Source organism: Podarcis cretensis, assembly GCF_951804945.1.
Source record: "Podarcis cretensis genome assembly, chromosome: 4".
Classification (NCBI taxonomy): domain Eukaryota; kingdom Metazoa; phylum Chordata; class Lepidosauria; order Squamata; family Lacertidae; genus Podarcis; species Podarcis cretensis.
In genome coordinates, this window is record NC_137173.1 from 47,885,965 (window position 1) to 47,904,495 (window position 18,531).

At 42.5% G+C, this 18,531-nt stretch overlaps 2 protein-coding genes across 5 annotated transcripts in view; both read left to right on the forward strand.

Annotated features, from left to right (window-relative positions):
- Window positions 1–933: 933 nt before the first annotated feature.
- Window positions 934–11,020, forward strand: RBM11 (RNA binding motif protein 11). The gene is made up of 5 exons (XM_079973200.1): window positions 934–1,172; window positions 5,789–5,951; window positions 7,817–7,889; window positions 8,697–8,790; window positions 9,668–11,020. Exons 1-5 carry the CDS (start codon window positions 1,071–1,073, stop codon window positions 9,953–9,955), a joined length of 720 nt encoding a protein of 239 aa, XP_079829326.1. The 5' UTR covers window positions 934–1,070; the 3' UTR covers window positions 9,956–11,020.
- A 1,590-nt stretch (window positions 11,021–12,610) lies between these two features.
- LOC307213811 (multidrug resistance-associated protein 1-like) overlaps window positions 12,611–18,531 on the forward strand; it is a 29,132-nt gene continuing 23,211 nt past the window's right edge. The window contains exons 1-4 of one of the 4 annotated variants that reach the window (XR_013837698.1): window positions 12,611–12,925; window positions 14,386–14,447; window positions 16,199–16,340; window positions 16,964–17,118. Coding sequence is in view for 1 of the 4 variants with exons in the window: in XM_079972012.1 (XP_079828138.1) it covers window positions 12,755–12,925; window positions 14,386–14,447; window positions 16,199–16,340; window positions 16,964–17,118 (530 nt within the window). In the remaining 3 variants the exon portion in view is untranslated. Of the gene's footprint in view, window positions 12,926–14,385; window positions 14,448–16,198; window positions 16,341–16,963; window positions 17,119–18,531 lie in introns of those variants that run through there. The other 3 variants (XR_013837699.1, XM_079972012.1, XM_079972013.1) reach the window with 3 other exon arrangements.

Below are 18,531 nucleotides of genomic sequence, written 5' to 3' on the forward strand. Positions count from 1 at the left end.
CATGCCCAGAAAAAAATAATGAACATTAAACGCACGTAGCAACACATTATACACCAAGTAATAACATATAGCGGATCATAAGGATTGTGACCGCAGGACAGCTGGTGGGAGGGACAGCCCAGCTGTAAGAGGAGCAGGCTTGTTCAGCAGCCTCCCTCACTTTCTCGGGATCTTTTCCCCATAAGGAAGGGTAACAGAAGGTAAGAAAAATTAGACTGCAGATAGGTGATGAGTTAGGAGGGCGGGGAAAAGAAGAGCGAGGCGTTTAGAGAAACCAAGCATGGTGACGAGAGAGCATCCTGGGCAGTACTATGACGCCCTCCAGATGTTTTGGACTACAACTCCCATCATTCCGAGCGAGCATGGCCAATAGTCAAGGAGGATGGGAGTTGCAGTTCACAACGTCGGAGGGAGGGGCACCTCGGGGCGCTGAAACAAAACCGTAAAAAGTTGAGAGAACGTGTTTGCAAAAATAAAATAAAAGCACCGAGTTAAAAAGAACCCTCGGGATTAATTCGAGTTGTGTAGTGCCAGTTTGTAGTGCCACAACGTTAATGCACATAAGACACGCTTTTCTTACAGAAATACCAAGGAAAGGTGCTGTGAATCACACTGTGTGTATGTGTGTCTGTGTGTCACTGCACTCCTCTGGACCACGCAATCGCCGCAGGAGGCAAAAGAGCGCACGGGTGACTTTGCCAATTCCGACGGCGGAGAGGGAGGGGCGGTCTCCTTGCAGCTGGGGAAACCCCGCCCCTCTCCACAGCCCCGTCAGTCAGTTGCTAGGATACCCGGCAGGGAGGGTGGCGGCTCCTTCACCCCCGTCTGCTTAACAAGGGTTCGGTGTGCCGTAAAGCGCGCTCACCCTCGGCCCCCCTCTTTTGCCTGTCGCGCGCGTCCGCTGCTTTACGGCCTCTCTCGCTTAGCTTCGGGTCCGCGGCAGCCCCGCCCCTTCTCCCCCACCTGCCCCGCCCACTTTCCATCTGCTATTCCAGCGTGCAGATGGAGCTGCCGCTTTGACCGGCTCTTCCCTGCGTCTCTCGCGCACAGCTGGGCTGCTGGCCGCTGTCATGACAAGCCCAGGGAAGGCAGACGAGCCGGACCGGACGCTTTTTGTGGGGAACTTGGAGAGCCGCGTGCAAGAGGAGATTCTCTACGAGCTTTTCCTGCAGGTGCAAGGGACGGCGGGGCGGGGCCACCTTGGCAGGTGGGCAGGGCGATCTGGAAGTGGGCGGGGCTGGCGAGCCGTCGGCAGCAGGGAAGGAATGCTTACAAGGAGCAGCAGGTGGAAGATTTCTGTCAGGAGTCTTAAATTCGCAGTATGAAGCAAGGCTTCAGTCCTTTTCCATTCCATCGAGAATGTGTGAAATGTACCAAGAGGTGCCTTAAACAAAACAAAATGGAAAGATAAAATAGTCATCAGAAGCTAGGTATGCCTAAAACAGGGCTTTATTTATGATTTTTTTTTCTTGTAAATATTCAGGAAGCTTGACATTCAGGGTGGCTGGTCAGTTCTCAAGGTGATTGAAAATAAAGGCAATACAAAATTAAAACTATGACCATATTCTTAAAACCCAAAGGGGTTGCCACCTTTTCCTCCATGTTAGTACTGTGGTGCTAACCACCTTTTTTTTGTACACCAGGCAAAAATTTAAAAAGTGACGCTTTTTGAGGCACAGACATAAAATTAGGTGAAATGCTACATTTATTTCACTGGCCTGCAAGCCCTGTGGGGGTTGGACTAGATGACCCTTGGGATCCCTTCCAACTCTACAGTTCTATGATTCTATGTTCTCCCCATCTTCTCAAAAATTCTCAGACAACCACTGAAAGCAATGGGAATGGAAGTAAGGGAAGGAAATGTGATTGATAAACATATTAAATGTTGGGAACTTCCCAGAGAATGGTTGCAATCTTAGGTGGAAAGGGCCTCTTTCTTTGTTTCCCAGGTGTCAGATAATTCATATATAAAGGTAAAAGGTAAAGGTACCCCTGCCCGTACGGGCCAGTCTTGACAGACTCTGGGGTTGTGCGCCCATCTCACTTAAGAGGCCAGGGGCCAGCGCTGTCCGGAGACACTTCCGGGTCACGTGGCCAGCGTGACATCGCTGCTCTGGCGAGCCAGAGCCGCACACGGAAACGCCGTTTACCTTCCCGCTGGTAAGCGGTCCCTATTTATCTACTTGCACCCGGAGGTGCTTTCGAACTGCTAGGTTGGCAGGCGCTGGGACCGAGCAGCGGGAGCGCACCCCGCCGCAGGGATTCGAACCGCCGACCTTTCGATCGGCAAGCCCTAGGCGCTGAGGCTTTAACCCACAGCGCCACCTGCGTCCCTAGCAAGTTCATACATAAAGGTAAAGGTAAAGGTACCCCTGCCCGTACGGGCCAGTCTTGCCAGACTCTGGGGTTGTGCGCCCATCTCACTTAAGAGGCCAGGGGCCAGCGCTGTCCGGAGACACTTCCGGGTCACGTGGCCAGCGTGACATCGCTGCTCTGGCGAGCCAGAGCCGCACACGGAAACGCCGTTTACCTTCCCGCTGGTAAGCGGTCCCTATTTATCTACTTGCACCCGGAGGTGCTTTCGAACTGCTAGGTTGGCAGGCGCTGGGACCGAGCAGCGGGAGCGCACCCCGCCGCAGGGATTCGAACCGCCGACCTTTCGATCGGCAAGCCCTAGGCGCTGAGGCTTTAACCCACAGCGCCATACTTGCTATCAAACATTGCTTTCCAGTTTTAACGACAATTTAATCATGGTTCTTGTTGTGTTTTGGCATGCCAAGCAACTGATAATAGCTTACCACACCCTTAACAATAAACACAAAATGAATGGGGGAAGGTTCGTGGTTTCCTTATGTTACTTCGTCAGGCTAACTGCTAGCATCTTGTTTGGAGTTATCACCTCTTTCTACAGTGATATTGCTGGAAGACTTTTCCTTCGTTCTGTGTGCTTCATATCCTTCCCATTTTGGTTTTCTTGCTTCTACATGGATACTTATATTTTATAAAGCAGAAATGCTTTCTTCTCCAGTAGCATAGCACAAATAATCAATGTTCTTCTTGTTCCAACCTTCACTAAATTGGCACCTAATAGCTTTCTGATAACTTTGTTACATTCATATGATTCACACATTCTTTGTATCTTAGAGCTGGTAAAACAGAAATAATGGTAAATTACGGTAGATGTTTTAAAGCTTTAAAAATCTGGCTGTGCCTGTAGCTTGCTTGAGCAGGTATTTTTATTTATTTATGAACAGGGAGATCTACATGTTAAAAAGAACAAGCACCAGAATACTTGATTTGCTACTTCTACTCCTTGAAGAACTCCATCATCTGCAGTAGGCAACCTCGAACACAGACTGGAAAAATGCTGCTTCAGGGAAACTTGTCTTTTCTGGGGTGGGGCGGTGGGATAAAACAAACATTGATTCTCCTTGGAAAAGCTGAAGGCTTCAGTTATGACTCTGTCAGATGTGATGTTTATTTTTAAAACATTGGAAAATGTATAGAGCCATTATGCTGAGCAGCAACTGATATTTGACGCTACTGAATACTGGCAAAATACAAAGACATCTAGCTTGTTTTCTGTGAGTTGTCACATTCTTATCACATGTCCCTTTCAGTTTCCTCATCAAGACAGAAGTGGGTTTTATTGATTAATTCAGCAAATCTCTGTTTTCACAAATTACTGCCTGAATCTGTTATAATGAAGAGATGCTGAAGATCCATATAATTTCATTTTTTACTGGTTTTTAATATATACCTTTCCCTCAATCATATTTTACCAGTATAGGTCCAGTCGTGACCGACTCTGGGGTTGCTGCGCTCATCTCACTTCATTGGCCAAGGGAGCCGGCATACAGCTTCCGGGTCATGTGGCCAGCATGACTAAACTGCTTCTGGTGAACCAGAGCAGTGCACGGAAATGCCGTTTACCTTCCCGCTGAAGCGGTACCTATTTATCTACTTGCACTTTGAGGTGCTTTTGAACTGCTAGGTTGGCAGGAGCTGGGATCAAACAACGGGCACTCACCCTTCTGATCGGCAAGTCCTAGGCTCTGTGGTTTAACCCACAGCGCCACCTGCATCCCCATTTTACCAGTATACACAGCAGTTAAAAGAAGGAACACTGTCTGTTTATAGTAAGAACATAAGAACAGTCTGCGGTATCAGACCAATGGCCAATCGAATCAAACATCCTGCTCTCACAGTGGCCAACCAGATGCTTGTGGGAAACCTGTTCTCACATGGGCATTCTGCTGGATTTCATAAAAAGCCTGAGGAGTAAATGTGAACAGGATTACACACACAAACAAAAAGCCTGATTAATCATTCTGCTCTTTGGGCTGTAGACTCATCTCTGCCTGACAAGAGCTTCTGCTCATTTGAAGAGTGTCAGAATTTCTTCATCTTATTTCCCTTGCTAATCTAGCACAGAAAAAGAAGATACATACAGTCTATTAACCAACAATTGGTTCAATCTCTTCTTGGATAGCTCTTATATTGTAGATCCTTCTACAGTTTTACACTTCCTTGTTGTTTGTACCGTATAACTCATGTACAGCAATCAAATTTCAACTGCTCCAAAATGAACAGCCAGATGTGTAGAGTTCATGTAACTCCTGTTCTAAACCACATGTACTGGTTTTCAGTTCATTTCTGGGCCAAGTTCATTGTGCTCACATTAGTGTTTAAATCCCTGAATGATTTAATCTCCAAATATTTGAAAGACTGCTTCTTTCTCTACAGGTCTTCTTGGGTATTAAGATCAGCAGAGGGAGCCCTCTTGGTATTTTCACCAGCCTCAGAAGTTCACGGAATGGCAGCCTTGAACAGGGCACTCCCTGTGACAGTCCCTATGCTGTGGGAATCCCCCCCCCCCAAAGGAAAGGCACCTTCATTATGTAGTTATGCTGAAGACACACCTCTTTACCCTGGTATTTCACACCTGAGATTTATATATAGAGGACCCACCTTATTCTCTTGACTGTAACATTTAAGGGTAAAGGGACCCCTGACCATTAAAAGTCCACTTGTGGACAACTCTGGGGTTGCGGCGCTCATCTCGCTTTACTGGCCGAGGGAGCTGACGTTTGTCCGCAGACAGCTTCTGGGTCATGTGGCCAGCATGACTAAGCTGCTTCTCGTGAATCAGAGCAGCGCACGGAAACGCCGTTTACCTTCCCGCCGGAGTGTTGCCTATTTATGTACTTGCACTTTGACATGCTTTCGAACTGCTAGATTGGTAGGAGCAGGGACTGAGCAATGGGAGCTTACCCCGTCGCGGGGATTCGAACCACTGACCTTCTGATCGGCAAGCCCTAGGCGCTCTGGTTTAGACCACAGTGCCACCTGCGCCCCTGGTAACAGGTTTACAATAGTGTTAATATTGTATTTTAAAATTGCTGTAGGGCTCAGAGACCTTATGGTGAAAGGTGGGTAAGAAATAACAACAACAATTTATTATATTTTGGACTGCCTACATATATCCCCAAAAAATCCTTAAGTGCTTTGCTAGTTGCCACAGTCCATGTGAATTGGATTGATATGCTAAATAGAATAAAATGTATGAATATGAGATATGCAGACTTTGAATATGTCATGGAAATCTTTGTATATTAAAGTAAAATTACAGCATAATGGCATGTGTTTGTTGCAATGCTGAAATAGCTGGTACCCAATATTATATGCATTTTTTTCGACTTTTGGTCCAGCAAGCCTTAGAATCAGCAAACAAACAGCTGTTTCCTTCCTGGGATTTATGAGAAAGTAATGCTTAAGTTTCTTGCAGGCTGGACCGGTAACCAAAGTGACCATATGCAAGGACAAAGATGGAAAACCCAAGACTTTTGGATTTGTCTGCTTTAAACACACAGAGTCAGTGCCTTATGCCATAGCTTTGCTGAATGGGATTCGTTTATACGGAAGACCAATTAAAGTGCAATATCGGTTTGGTAGGTTTAGCTACCTGCCAACAATTTTTTTTACAAAACCTGGGCATATAATGCACAATCCTGACGTGAAAAGTGATTGTTAGTGGATATTTAATACATTAAAAAAAAATTCTGAGAGTATAAAAATTCTCAAACTAATTGGTATATTGCATTTTTACCCTTTAAGACATCCCACTTTTGCAAGAAGGTAGAAAAAAAATCCTGAGTTTATCACAGTAAAAATGTGATCAGGTAATAGATATATTCTTTTGGGAATCAATAAATGAGAACCGAATCTTACAAAATATATTATTATTTTACAGTCTGTACTTTGTTACCGTCCTAGCAGAGTACAACATTGTAATGTGTTCACTTGAAACTGCTGGTCTTTTTCAAATTCCTTTAGTTCAGACTTTCAAAATGTCTTTGTACAAAACTCCCCCCTCCCTCTATTATGTCCATGTAGCAGGTTAGATGCAGCATTGTTCTGTAATCTTTCTGGCAAAACTATGCTGTAATTTTTCCATTTTTTTTCAATAGAAAATTTGAAATATGTAGTGGCTACCAATATTATAAGTTAGTAATCTAGTTTTTCCTTGAAGAGTTGTCAGCCTGTTATGTTATAATCTGCAAATACTTTTTTATCACTGATAATCTCTAGTGAGTCTTCATGACCACTTGCAAGTTGAAATATATCAATGAATCACAGTTATTCAGAAACTTACCTTGGCCAGGATCCATATAACGTCTTGGTTTCACACAAGGACCGTGTGCTTTAGCCTGGGAAAACTTGCAATATTTGTTCTTTGAACTTATCTGGCCAACATGATAAATCATTAACTGTTTTTGAACCTTTCAGTCATTTCAATAGCAGTCTGCCATATGCTATTAAAGACTGCCGTTTGAGAAAAAAACTAGTATAGAACTCACTTTTTTAATTGTTTAGGGAAGTTTTTAATATTTGATGTTTTATTCTGTTTTTAATCTGTTGGGAGCTGCCCAGAGTGGCTGGGGAAACCTAGACGGATGGGCGGGGTATAGATAATAAATTATTATTAATTATTATTATTATTTATAGGGATCCAACTAAAGCTGCAGTCCTAGCCATGACTAAAAAGCAAGTCCCATCAAATTCAATGGGGCTTATTCCCCAGTAAGTGGAATTGGGTTTGCAGTCTTAGTCATAATCAGAGAACCACTGGAAGCAACAGACATTTAAGTATACAATGGTACCTCGGGTTACAGACGCTTCAGGTTACAGACACTTCAGGTTACAGATTCCGCTAACCCAGAAATAGTACCTTGAGTTAAGAAGTTTGCTTCATGATGAGAACAGAAATCACGCAGCGGCAGCGTGGCGGCAGCGGGAGGCCCTGTTAGCTAAAGTGGTACCTCAGTTTAAGAACAGTTTCAGGTTAAGAACAGACCTCCAGAATGAATTAACTTCTTAACCTGAGGTACCACTGTATTCAATGGGTCTGCTCTTGAGTATAGCCTGAATATTACCCCGATTCTTGGAGACCAATAAAGAAATTAGCATTGGGGCTTGCTATGATAATAATGTTTCCCATATTAACTACTGAATAATGTGCTCCAAAATGAAATTATTTTCCATTTAAAAAGTTTGCATAAAAGTAAATTCAACTTTGGGTTTTTGGAGATGGGTGGAAATTGTAGCTTGGTATTGGATAGGTTATGCACTTGGTTTTAATTTTAATAGGTGTTTACAATAAACTAATTATAGTAGTATGATTGCTGAATTTTGTTTCTATATTGGACTTCATTTCTATATTGTAAAGTATGTTAAGCATTCAGAAAAAAATGAAATCAACTCTTGACTAGACCAATTTTAATCATTTTCAAAATTATTATTATTCCATTCATAGGGAGTTCCCACTGTGTAGAGTTAATCAGTCATTGCCAGAATGTGGAACATGATATACAGTCATCAACACACAGGTAATGGCTTTTTCCAGTATAAAAATATCATGGAGTTTAGTTTAGACACAACCTCTGTTCTGATACCCAATATTATGTGGTATATGTGCACTGAAAGTATAGACTAATCTTCCAAAATGTTCAGTTTCCCACTCCCTTCTAGTGCCATATCAATTTTAGCTCCCTAAAGCAATAATCCAATCATTTTTGCATTCTGAATTAGTTCCGAAATTATGTATAATGTTCAGCCTTAATGTCTGTCCTATCCTATGTTTACTTCCTTGTAAATTCTACTATGGGATTTATTCCCAGGTAAGTATGTAAGAATCACAGCCTTTGTATATTCCCATCTGAAGGGATAAGAAGTTCTATAAGCTGACATAGACTCCAGTTCTATCCCCTGGCTCTCAGTAACAGGGCCTGATGGAGCAGTACAGTGAGTGCTGCATCTGCAGCCACAAAGTTTAAGCTGGGAGGGGCAAGAAAGAGTGGGAGGGTATGGGCAAGACAGAATGCTCCCAGGCTGTCACAATGAAGAGGTCCATATCCCAAATTCTGTGCTGGCCCTGCCCCCATTGTAGCAGTTGTCATTTGGGCAGGTTCAGCTGACCACTCCTCCCTGATAGTGGAGACTGGCAGAGATGGGCAGGGCTGGGTTGCTCTGCTGGCTCCAGATCTGTACAAATTTATCTGGGAGTAAATCCTGCTGGACATGCAAAGGGTTGTGTAGTAAAGAGCCCCGAATCACACCTATATATGTATGTACTGAAAAATGAGTAAATCTATTAGCATTCACTCACCATATCTCCCTACTTGCTCTTTTTATAGGAATTTAGAGCCTTATGGTGGTACTCCATTACCTCTAAGTCCTTTTCAGGTGAATAATAGCCCACCACAGGATTATTCTGCCTTTCAGAACATGGTAAGATTGAAATAATGATCACAAATCTATCACAACAATAGATAGTGTAGAGACACTTTATAGGATGTGTAATGGAAGGGGGGACTGCCAAACACACAACTTGTGGAAACTCTTTCCCCCTTTCCCATGCTATGGCTTTAGTTATGAACCTGCACCCATACCTGTGCAGCTGCTTAGTGAAGCCAAGATTAGAGCTGGCAATCTGCCCCTCTGTGCCAGCTGTGCCAACATCCTTCCGGAAATAGAAATTGACTGGACTCTGCAACAAAACTCATTGTGCTAGGCTGTCTTTAGTATTGCCTAGCCATGTCTGGTAGATCCAGGCCAATGAGTTTGTAACAACTTTGCTGGTCATGCTGAGCTATAGCAAAATTTGCCTTTCTTCAAAACAAACAAACAAAACACCCCTCCCACCCACCCACACATTTATGTCCTCAGCACTTCCAAAATGAAGCATTCTAGGCTAGGACAGCACTGTGACAAATTCCAATAATCTATCAGCCTATAGTTGTGAACATCAATGATATAAATGGGATGGAGGCATTCTTTCATTGCTTACATTGGCATGTCTGCCTCACATAATTTCTGTGTCTATTTCATGTTAAGACCCCCTTTAAAAACCTTATACATTAGTGTGTCATGCCTGAACTGGAAATGGTTTTAGGAGCAGACCAGTCATGCCAAACTTCATATCTATAACCAACGCATGTGTGTGTGTGTGTGTGTGTAAGAATTACTTGATTTTTACAGTCTACCTGATAAAGGACTTGTGTAAATCAAAGCTTGTCCAGCATGTCCCGTACCTTTCATTCTCTAGAACTAATGCAGCAATTCTCTTCCAAACTTTTAAAATATTAATTTACCTTCTATTTTCTAGATGACGTGTTTCTTAGCACACCAATATACCCCTTATAATCCAATGGGACAGCAATTTCCTTGCTATCAGATGGCATCACCACCGTCGTTTCCAAGTGTTCCTGTTCCAGCCTATCTGAATCCAGGACAAACCTCTTTTGAATGTGTGTACCCAGAGCCAAAGAACCACACACAGTATCTGGTTAAGGAAGGTTCATGTAAAAGGAAAAGGTCTCAGGAAACTAGTGACAGTGATAGTAGTGTGGGAAATGATAGGAAAAAAACAAAAAGAAAGTCAACAAAACTATAAGGACATAAATATGTGTACAATGGGGTTGACTACATAGTGCCTATTTGCACCCTACTAAGAAATATGACATGGCTATTGTGGTATATAAGATTATTTATAATGGTTTAAGGTAAAGTATTATAGAAGTTACACTCTGATTAAAAGGGATTTTAAGCATTTTTTGGATTTTTTTTAAAATCACCTTACTACTTCACAGAAAAGAATATACAAAGCATTTTAATCTCATCTAGTAACTTTGTCCACAGTAAAGAGTGGCTGTCTTTAGCCTAGCTTGCAGTTATTCAAAACTGTTTTTGGTCCTCGTGATTCCTTACATGGCTGCAGGAGTTCAGCCAACTGGAAATGCATAAATAGCATGTGGAGTTACCCTTTTCAGCTTTCCCACATCATGGTGGAAAGTGGGGCATTCAAACATGTAAATGAAACAAAATACTTGTGTACATGGAAATCTAACATGTTAGGTTTAGGCTTAAATTAAGCACTTCTCTCAACTATGCTAGCTTTCCTTGTGGAAGTTGTTGGTTTGTTGTTAATGTGGAGAAACATACATATATATATAACTGCTCACTTACTGGTTCAAAAGGGTCATAGCACTTGTTATTTCTGCATGTTTGAGTTGGCTTTAAGGCTGCAGTTTGATTCAGCTTGAGGATCTAGTGCCACAAAATTCTGTGGGATTTACTCCCAAATAAGTGCAATATGATTGCAGTCTCACTTGGAAATCCAAGAACTGTATTGGAACCAGAAGGATTTCATTCTGAGTAAATATATTTATGAAAAGAATGCCAAATCCATATATACAAGGGACACAAATACTGTAAGAATATTACTGGCTGCTATTGAAGGAGATATGAGAATGAAGTAAATTTTCTCTGAAGATATGCCTTGCTTGCAAAGTTGTTTGTGAATTCAAGGGACTAGCCTTGCAATTCTGGATTGCAGAGTATATATAGGCACACATTATTGGTTAAGTTCTTTCCCACATGCAAATGTTGAAAGGCTTGAATTTTCATACAATGTCACAATGTGATGCAGGTAAACAATAAAGCTTATTGCTAAAACCTGCTTTTGATGCTTGGCAAGATATTTCTATTTCATGACCTATGCAGATATGTCTTATTCCTGTAAAACTGACGAGAGAGAACAATTGGTTACTTTTCTATTACTGACAGAAACTCAGTTATTCTTAATATTTCAGTTACAATCTGGAGTCAGTCACCCATTTACATTCATACTTCTATCACGTTACATACAGTGTTTTTCTATGACGTCAGTTCATACACCTGCTGGTTCCATGCAGTTATGTGTAGAAATCAAGTTGTGTACAGTACATGCAGCTTTCTGTGAATCACATCACAGGTTGTATTCAATTGCACTGTTACAAGGAAATGCCTTCTCTTGTAGAAATGACATACTGTATATTGGAAGTCTTGACCTTCCAAGTGCCATATACATATATTCCACAGAGCTTCATTACAGACGATGGTCAGAAACACTACAACTTAGGGAGAGCAATCCCTCCCACTTTATCCCCATGTGTGAGGGGAGGCGGGGAAACAATCCTTATCTGCCTCCTGGCTGATCAGTGCATTTCTAGTCATCAATAATATTCTTGATAGGAAGAATTCTGAAGTTCCTACAGACCAATTCATAGAAACGTTAAAAATGTTGCTGCATTTAATATGCACATATTCAGTTTTTTAAATGGTGATAAGTACCATTAAGGCCAAGCAGGATTGGAACTGTGGTGGGTGTAGGGGGAGTTTAACCCTCCCACAATTTGAATTAAAATTTCACCTTCCTCCTTGCTCTTTGCATTGGGAGGGACTATTCCACTGACCAATGTTGGTGATGTGCAACCACGTATTCATAAACAGGTTGTGCTGGTTTCTTGGCATGTGCCTGGGAAACTATGAAAAAGAAAAGCTAGATGAACTTACTTATTGCAGTAAGCTAGCCTGAAGGGAAGGATCCAGAAGCTTGCTGGCTATCTTTTGGAAGCATAGGTTCTAACATGTCCAGTTCTGTGGGAAACAGGGCAAGGTGTTCCGGCATGCATAACTCCTATGATGATTCTATATGATTTCCATATTAAGAGAGCGGATACTCTTTAGGAAAATCAGTCCAGTCTTAAGCAAGGTAGCAGTGGCCTAGCGTGGGGGGTGCAGGGGGGGGCCAGCCGCACCGGGCTCAACATCTGGGGGTTAGGGTTAGGGGGCGCAAATCCACGGGTTAGGGGGTGCAAATCCATGGGTTAGGGGGCGCAAATTACTTGCCTTGCCCCGGGTGCTGACAACCCACGCTATGCCACTGCAAGGTAGTATAATTTCTGAGTCCTGGGTAAATCACAAATAATTACTAAACTCTGAAAGCGCTGGGGGATGAATAACCCCAGGTGGCAAAAGCAGATCTTAGTCTAGTCCGGGGCGAAGAACCCGTGGACCTCCTGGTGTTTGGTGAACTCGAACTCTCATCATCCAGCAACATCCGGAGTGCCACAGGTTTCTTTATCTCTGATCGCCGTCTCTCGCTCTTACTTCACTTCACGGCTGTGTCCTAACGCCTTGGAAGCAAGGGAAAAGGCGTGTACTGTTCCCCCGCCATCAGAAGCAATCACTACTGACGCGCGCGGGCGTGGACGTCAGGACTTTTGCTTTGGCGATAAATCGCGCATCTCCCCATTCACCTTTCTATTCAACGCTGTCTCCGGGCGGCTGAGTTCGGGAGCTCCGCCCCCGATTTGCCGCCGGCGGCTGGATTGGTTCCTTTCGCTTCCGATCGGAGGAGCCGAGCCTGTCGATGCAGTCGTCGTCCGGGGGGGCTGCTGCTGCTAAGCGGAAAACATCTGTTGCTGAAGCTGCGCTAGGGACGACGGGCGCTGAGCCTGCGGGATCAGCCGGCGATATGCCGGGGGACTCGTGGGCCAACAAGCGGGGCTCCTACGAGCGCCTCCGGCCCTTCAACCAAAAGGTAATTGCAAGGCGACTCGCCCATAGATGGGTTTTGCAGGGTGATTCCAGGCGGTGTGGCTGTTTCAGGAAATCATTGTCCTTTAGCTTCCAAAAGCACTCTCCAGGCTCCAACACACACGCACGCGGAGGGCTGGGCTGGGAAATCCTAAGAGACCCCGAGAATTAAAGAAAAAGGTGGATGTGGTTTTTCTCCAGAAAAACATTCTGTGTCCTCCAGCTAGTTATGCTGAGTATGCTTTGTGTTCAGATAGGCGCTGGGAAGGACCCCTAGGGTGCTCTGGTTAAAATGCTAAGAGGCTCAAGGGGACAGGCTGCGTCTGGGCAAAGCATAAAGCGGGGGCTGGGTCAAAGGCAGCGGAAGAAAATGAGCGGCTCCTCTCTGCACTGGCTGGGCCTGGAGGCAGAAGCTTACACCTGTATGAATCAAGGTCTCAAGCGGCTTCCTAGCTTGATCGGGTGAGCCCTTTGCATTCTGAAAGTTTTTCTTTTCTGCTGACAGCTTGTAAGTATAAAGACCCAGAAGAGTTTATCAACAGATAACTTATTATTTTGGAAGTGGTCTCACAAGTACATACCTGGAAGTTGCACGCACCCTCAGATCTGGAAGACCCCCTGTTCTCTCATGTTTGCTTTCTGGGCAGTGAGAGTACTGGGTGGAAAGGATAACACACTCTGAATGCCCTTAAATGAGTCACTTTGACTCTTGACACAAAGGGCTGAAATAGAAGTGAAGCAGATTAGTTGTGATCAGATTTCCTATCTAGAAAGCCACCTGAAAGGAGGAAGGGTTGGAATTGAATTGGGGTTGAGGTGCTGCTTCTGCTGCTGCTGGGGATGCTTAATTAATCCTTTTGCCCCATTCCATTGTCCTGATCAAAATCACACACATCTGTACACACATCCCAAACTGTTACTAACTCTGCTGATTCAAATAATGGAGCTCTGAGAAGCTGAGATTTAAGGGAAGAATGTGCAAAGGAGGCAGGTTTCCAAATAGAAACAGAAGCAAGGAGTTTGAAAAAAAGGAAGAATTGAGAACAAGTCTCACCCATTTTTTGGCAAAAAAAATATGTATGTCTTAGACAGACTGGATTTCCCCTAAGCCCTTTAACTTTTGCCTGCCCTAAACCTCTTTACAGAACCAGCCATTGTGATGTTGCTTGGAACTACAATACTTGATTCAGCCATAGTTCCTTCAGTCCCTATTGTTTAAGTATGTCTATATGTATGTCTTTTGGCATGCATACGAAAAATAAAAGATCTAGAAATGTATCTTCTGTGAAGTTTGATGACATTACAGAAATAATAATATGCATATTAGAATAGTGTGTGTAATTCTCATTTCATATAAATCTGATAGCAAAGTTGTAGACTTCTTCTGAATTTCACTTTTTTATATATAGTCTGGACACACAGAGAAGGCTATAGCCTAGTTTTTTCTTGTTTGCTTTTTTACAGAAATGCAGTCCTGAAGAAAGTGCTTCCTTTTTAAGCAAGATAACATATTCCTGGTATAGCAGGTACAAAAGTTATATATGTTGTTTTAAATTCACAATAGAGGTCCTTGTGCTTAACCAGAAACTGGAAAGATAGGAAAGCTTTTAAAGCCTTGTCTTATAAATGATTAAAGGTTCATTTATTTGTTTTAAGCCACACCCACCCCAGAACAAATACATGCTTCCATGTAGGTCTGGAGCTTTGGTAATAATAAACTGGAGAAACATGTCCCACATTGACTTATCACCCTTTCACAGAGGCCTTATGCCTCTGAATACCTAAGATGCAGGGAACAACAGGTGTGCAGAGTGCTGTTGTGCACAGGCTTCTTGCATACTCACTTCCCTAAGTCAACAGAACTCATACTAAGATTTTTTTTTTTTTTATAAAAAATGTTCTTTTTGAACTCCTCTTGGAGAAGTTGAAACATCTAATGTTGCTAGGTGAGTCAGTCATCACTAAGTATTATGTTAATTACCTGTGGTGGTTTTGCACTCCTTACATCTTTTAAATCATGGACTTGTTTTGAAAAAAGTCTAGATTGAAAAGAACGGTTAAGCACAAAAATGTTACTGGCTGCAAATGAGATATTAATATAAGCTGCAACTCTCTGTGTAACTGCGTGTGCTTGTGTCTCATACACGTATATGCATGCATAGGACTGCAGGCCATTGTACAAGACTTGGAATGGCCATCAGCTGACCAGACAATGATTTCATGATCAGCAGGCTGTCACTCCTGTTTAAGATACTTCTTCTTTATATAGGCCGCAGGGGTGCTTTCCCCCAGCTCTGCCTCTTTCAAACTTCCTGTTCTTCCTGATACTGGCAATTTTCTCTGTTGGGAGACGCACAGTAATGTTGGCTACAGTATTGAACCTTTGACATATTCTTTAAGGATGTTGCCTCTGAGGAATTTCCCTAAGGCCGCTCTTCTTGATGTGTTCTGTTTTGGAGCCATCTTGTCACCTGTCGCCCTGCAGTTGTCAGAATGGTCATATTTTCTTGTCACAGTATTGTGGTTTACAGTGAATGAGCAGCATGCTGCTACATGTAGCCTGAACTCTCCCATTTTGCCTCTCCCTTGGCGTCTGCGGGAGAAACCAATCGTGGAGCTGCAATCTAGATTGGCTCCTCATGATAAACCAACCAGGGATCCTGGTTAGTTGCTCCCAAACAAGCCAGGATTCATCAGCCAACAACAAATTATGGTCTTATTTCTTCTGCTTCTGCTAGGAAAGTAGCAAAGGAGGAGCAATTGGGGCTGCGTAAAGCAGCACACTGTTGGTTCACAGTAAACCATGACAAGACAGTAACTACTGTCTTGCGTGCTGTGCTTCCCTCATGTTTGAACGCTCTTTTGGCTTTATTTTCATAAGCTGAAATGTAAAATGCAGTTGTAATTACCCGTAGTGTAGAACCTCTGACCTTTTTTTGATTGTGTGAGCAAGTTTGGGCCCTGTTCCTATTTTCCTGCATACTTCTAAAGCATGCCATGGAGGTTTCATAACTGTTCACAGGACAGATGAGGGGAGTGAGTAACCAACACTATTTCCTTTTATTATTATAGAAGCAAATCACATGGAACATTTCCCCTGCGGTCACTTTGTTGATTTGACAGTGTTTTATAGGAGATGTTGGATGAAATAGGGAACTAGATTTTAACTATAGAAATAAGCACTTTCTCAATTCTCTTCTCACTCCTTTATGTTTTACTATCTTGTTGGTTGTTACTTATCTTTGAACTGTTTTGTGATTAACTTGTTTTTTAACAGATTTATAACTTTAGGCTATAAGAAACCATTGGAAAGGGAAGACCTGTCTGAGCTCATTGAAAGTGTTTCATCCTACATTGTGTGTCCAGAGTTTGAAAAGCATTGGAGAAAGGAAGTATTTAAGAAATCCAAGGACATAAAGGTAATTCTGATGGCAATAAAAAAGATGTCCCTGAAAGAAGCCATGGGCTTCCAGAGGCAAGATTTATAACCTGACCTTGAAGAACTGGAATGACTTTTCATCTCTTAAAGAACTCCTGTGTCACACATGCATAAGCTGCTGTTGCTTCTCCTTTTACCTGTTTTCCCCACCCAGCCTGTCTCTTTAGATTGCAATACCTGTGTGATGCTTGCTTGCTCAAGATGTTTCCCTGGAATGAACACCTGATCGCCTCAATAGATACATGATTTAATGCCTTAGATGAGTAATCCCTTAGGTGAATCACACAATTTATACCCTCCATGTACAGTGAGAACTGACCATCTGAAGGAAGATGATGCCTCTTAGAGTTTATGCATGTTGCTCTAGGCAACTACTGGAAATCTGGTAACAACCGATTTAAACATGTTGCTAGGAATGAACATTTATGTTCCTTTGGAAGCTTGATGCTCGCCACCGCACATACAAATTGTGTCGCAGCAAACATGTATGCGGAGCCACTTTTAAAATGTTACTGTACATTTATTGGTTTTAGAAGGGTTTTCTTTTGTTGTAGGCAAACAGCATTTCCATATTTTCAGATCTCATATCTGTTTAATCCACAGGCTCCTGCTTATGAAGATGTGACAAAAAAGCCAATTTCCCAAAAGCCATCTCTCCTTTCACCACTATGGCAAACATTTAAATTTTTATTGATCAAGGTGGCTATTCTGAAAGTTGCAACTGATTTTTTAGCTTTCCTGAGCCCACAGATTATGAAGTAAGTTTGCAAATATGCCTTAATATCAAGCTGGCAGATCCAGGTGCCTTGGGCTTTTCCAGATCTTCCTGTTGCGTGGTTGAAATTTCTTGCAAAAATCTCACAAATGTATCTGTATGTTGAGATATAAATTAATACAAATTATATGTAATATTAATTAGCTAGAAACCAGCTATTGGCTTGAAGGAGGACTACTCTTCCTAGTAATTGGCCTGGAAAATCTGGACCATTGACAGTAAAATCTGACCTCCTCCGGCTGTTTAATTACATACATTTGTCATACCGCTTTGTTTACTTTTAAATAATATGCTTTTTAAAATCTCAAGTATTATTTGGCTTGAAGGAGATGATTTACCAATTGTGCTTCTTGCATGTTGATACATTTTCAACTTGAATGAAATGCAAGCAGAATTTGCATAGTTTCTTGAAATCAGAGATATCTAGTCTGCGTTTAAGACATTGGATTAACCTGATGTGTGGGTTAATTGTTAGCAGCTTACAGGTGCTTAACTGTGGGCTGTATCCAGTGGTTAGTTTGTGCTAGCAATGAGGTTCATCTCTTTATGCAAGGTGGAGCACCTGGCTCTCACTTACTTCCCTCACTTACTGCATCTTTCTAGATCATATTTGATAATGTTCCAGAGCATCCTTCGGTAATCAAGAGCAGATCAGTAGATAGGGAGGGTTGTTGACACCAGGTGTCTTTCCTTGTGAAAGCAGAAGTGCTTTATGCTAACGCAAGGACTCCAAGGCTACTATAGCAGTTGTATTGCACACATTGAAGTGGCATACAGTGCCGGTAAGAGCTATATGCCCTACTACTACTATAGTTGCAACCTGATTTAAAAAATAATTGTTATTGATTAAGGAACTTTGTTAAATTAGCATATGGATAACAATATTTCTGGCACATAAATAATAGTTCATTTTTTAGATGGCTACATGTAGTTCAACTGCCATCAGCTTAGGAAAATCTGGTTCCTTCTGCAGTTAAAGGAGGAATACCTCTTTTAGGATGGTGGGTGCCATTTTCAGTTTTTAAAAGGACTTGTATTTAAAAAAAATGCTGCCCAGTTCATCATTGACGCCTATTTATTGATTAAAGGCTTTCAGTTAATTTAACTTTGCAGCCCTCTTATCACAGTTAACTCTGCTATTAGTGCTGCTCAGTTTAGAAATTATCCTGCCCCTGTCAGTGACATATGGAGACTGGGCAACCTGTGCAAATGCATCAGAGGCCAAGTAGTTTCTGGAATCTGCTGCCAGATTGTTGCAGTGAGAGGCATATTTCTATGCTTTCGACATGATGGTTCCCTCTGCCTCCATATGCAAAGGCCACACTCATCCGCTGTATATGCTAAGCATTCTTGGAGCACATAGCATTTCCTACACTTAGGATGCAGCCTTTGAAGG

Excerpts from the sequence above, each read along its gene's own strand:
- RBM11 (XM_079973200.1), top strand. The coding sequence starts at position 1,071 with ATGACAAGCCCAGGGAAGGCAGACGAGCCGGACCGGACGCTTTTTGTG. Across the intron at positions 1,173-5,788 it reads TCTACGAGCTTTTCCTGCAG|GCTGGACCGGTAACCAAAGT; the intron begins GTGCAAGGGACG and ends AGTTTCTTGCAG. Across the intron at positions 7,890-8,696 it reads ATACAGTCATCAACACACAG|GAATTTAGAGCCTTATGGTG; the intron begins GTAATGGCTTTT and ends CTCTTTTTATAG.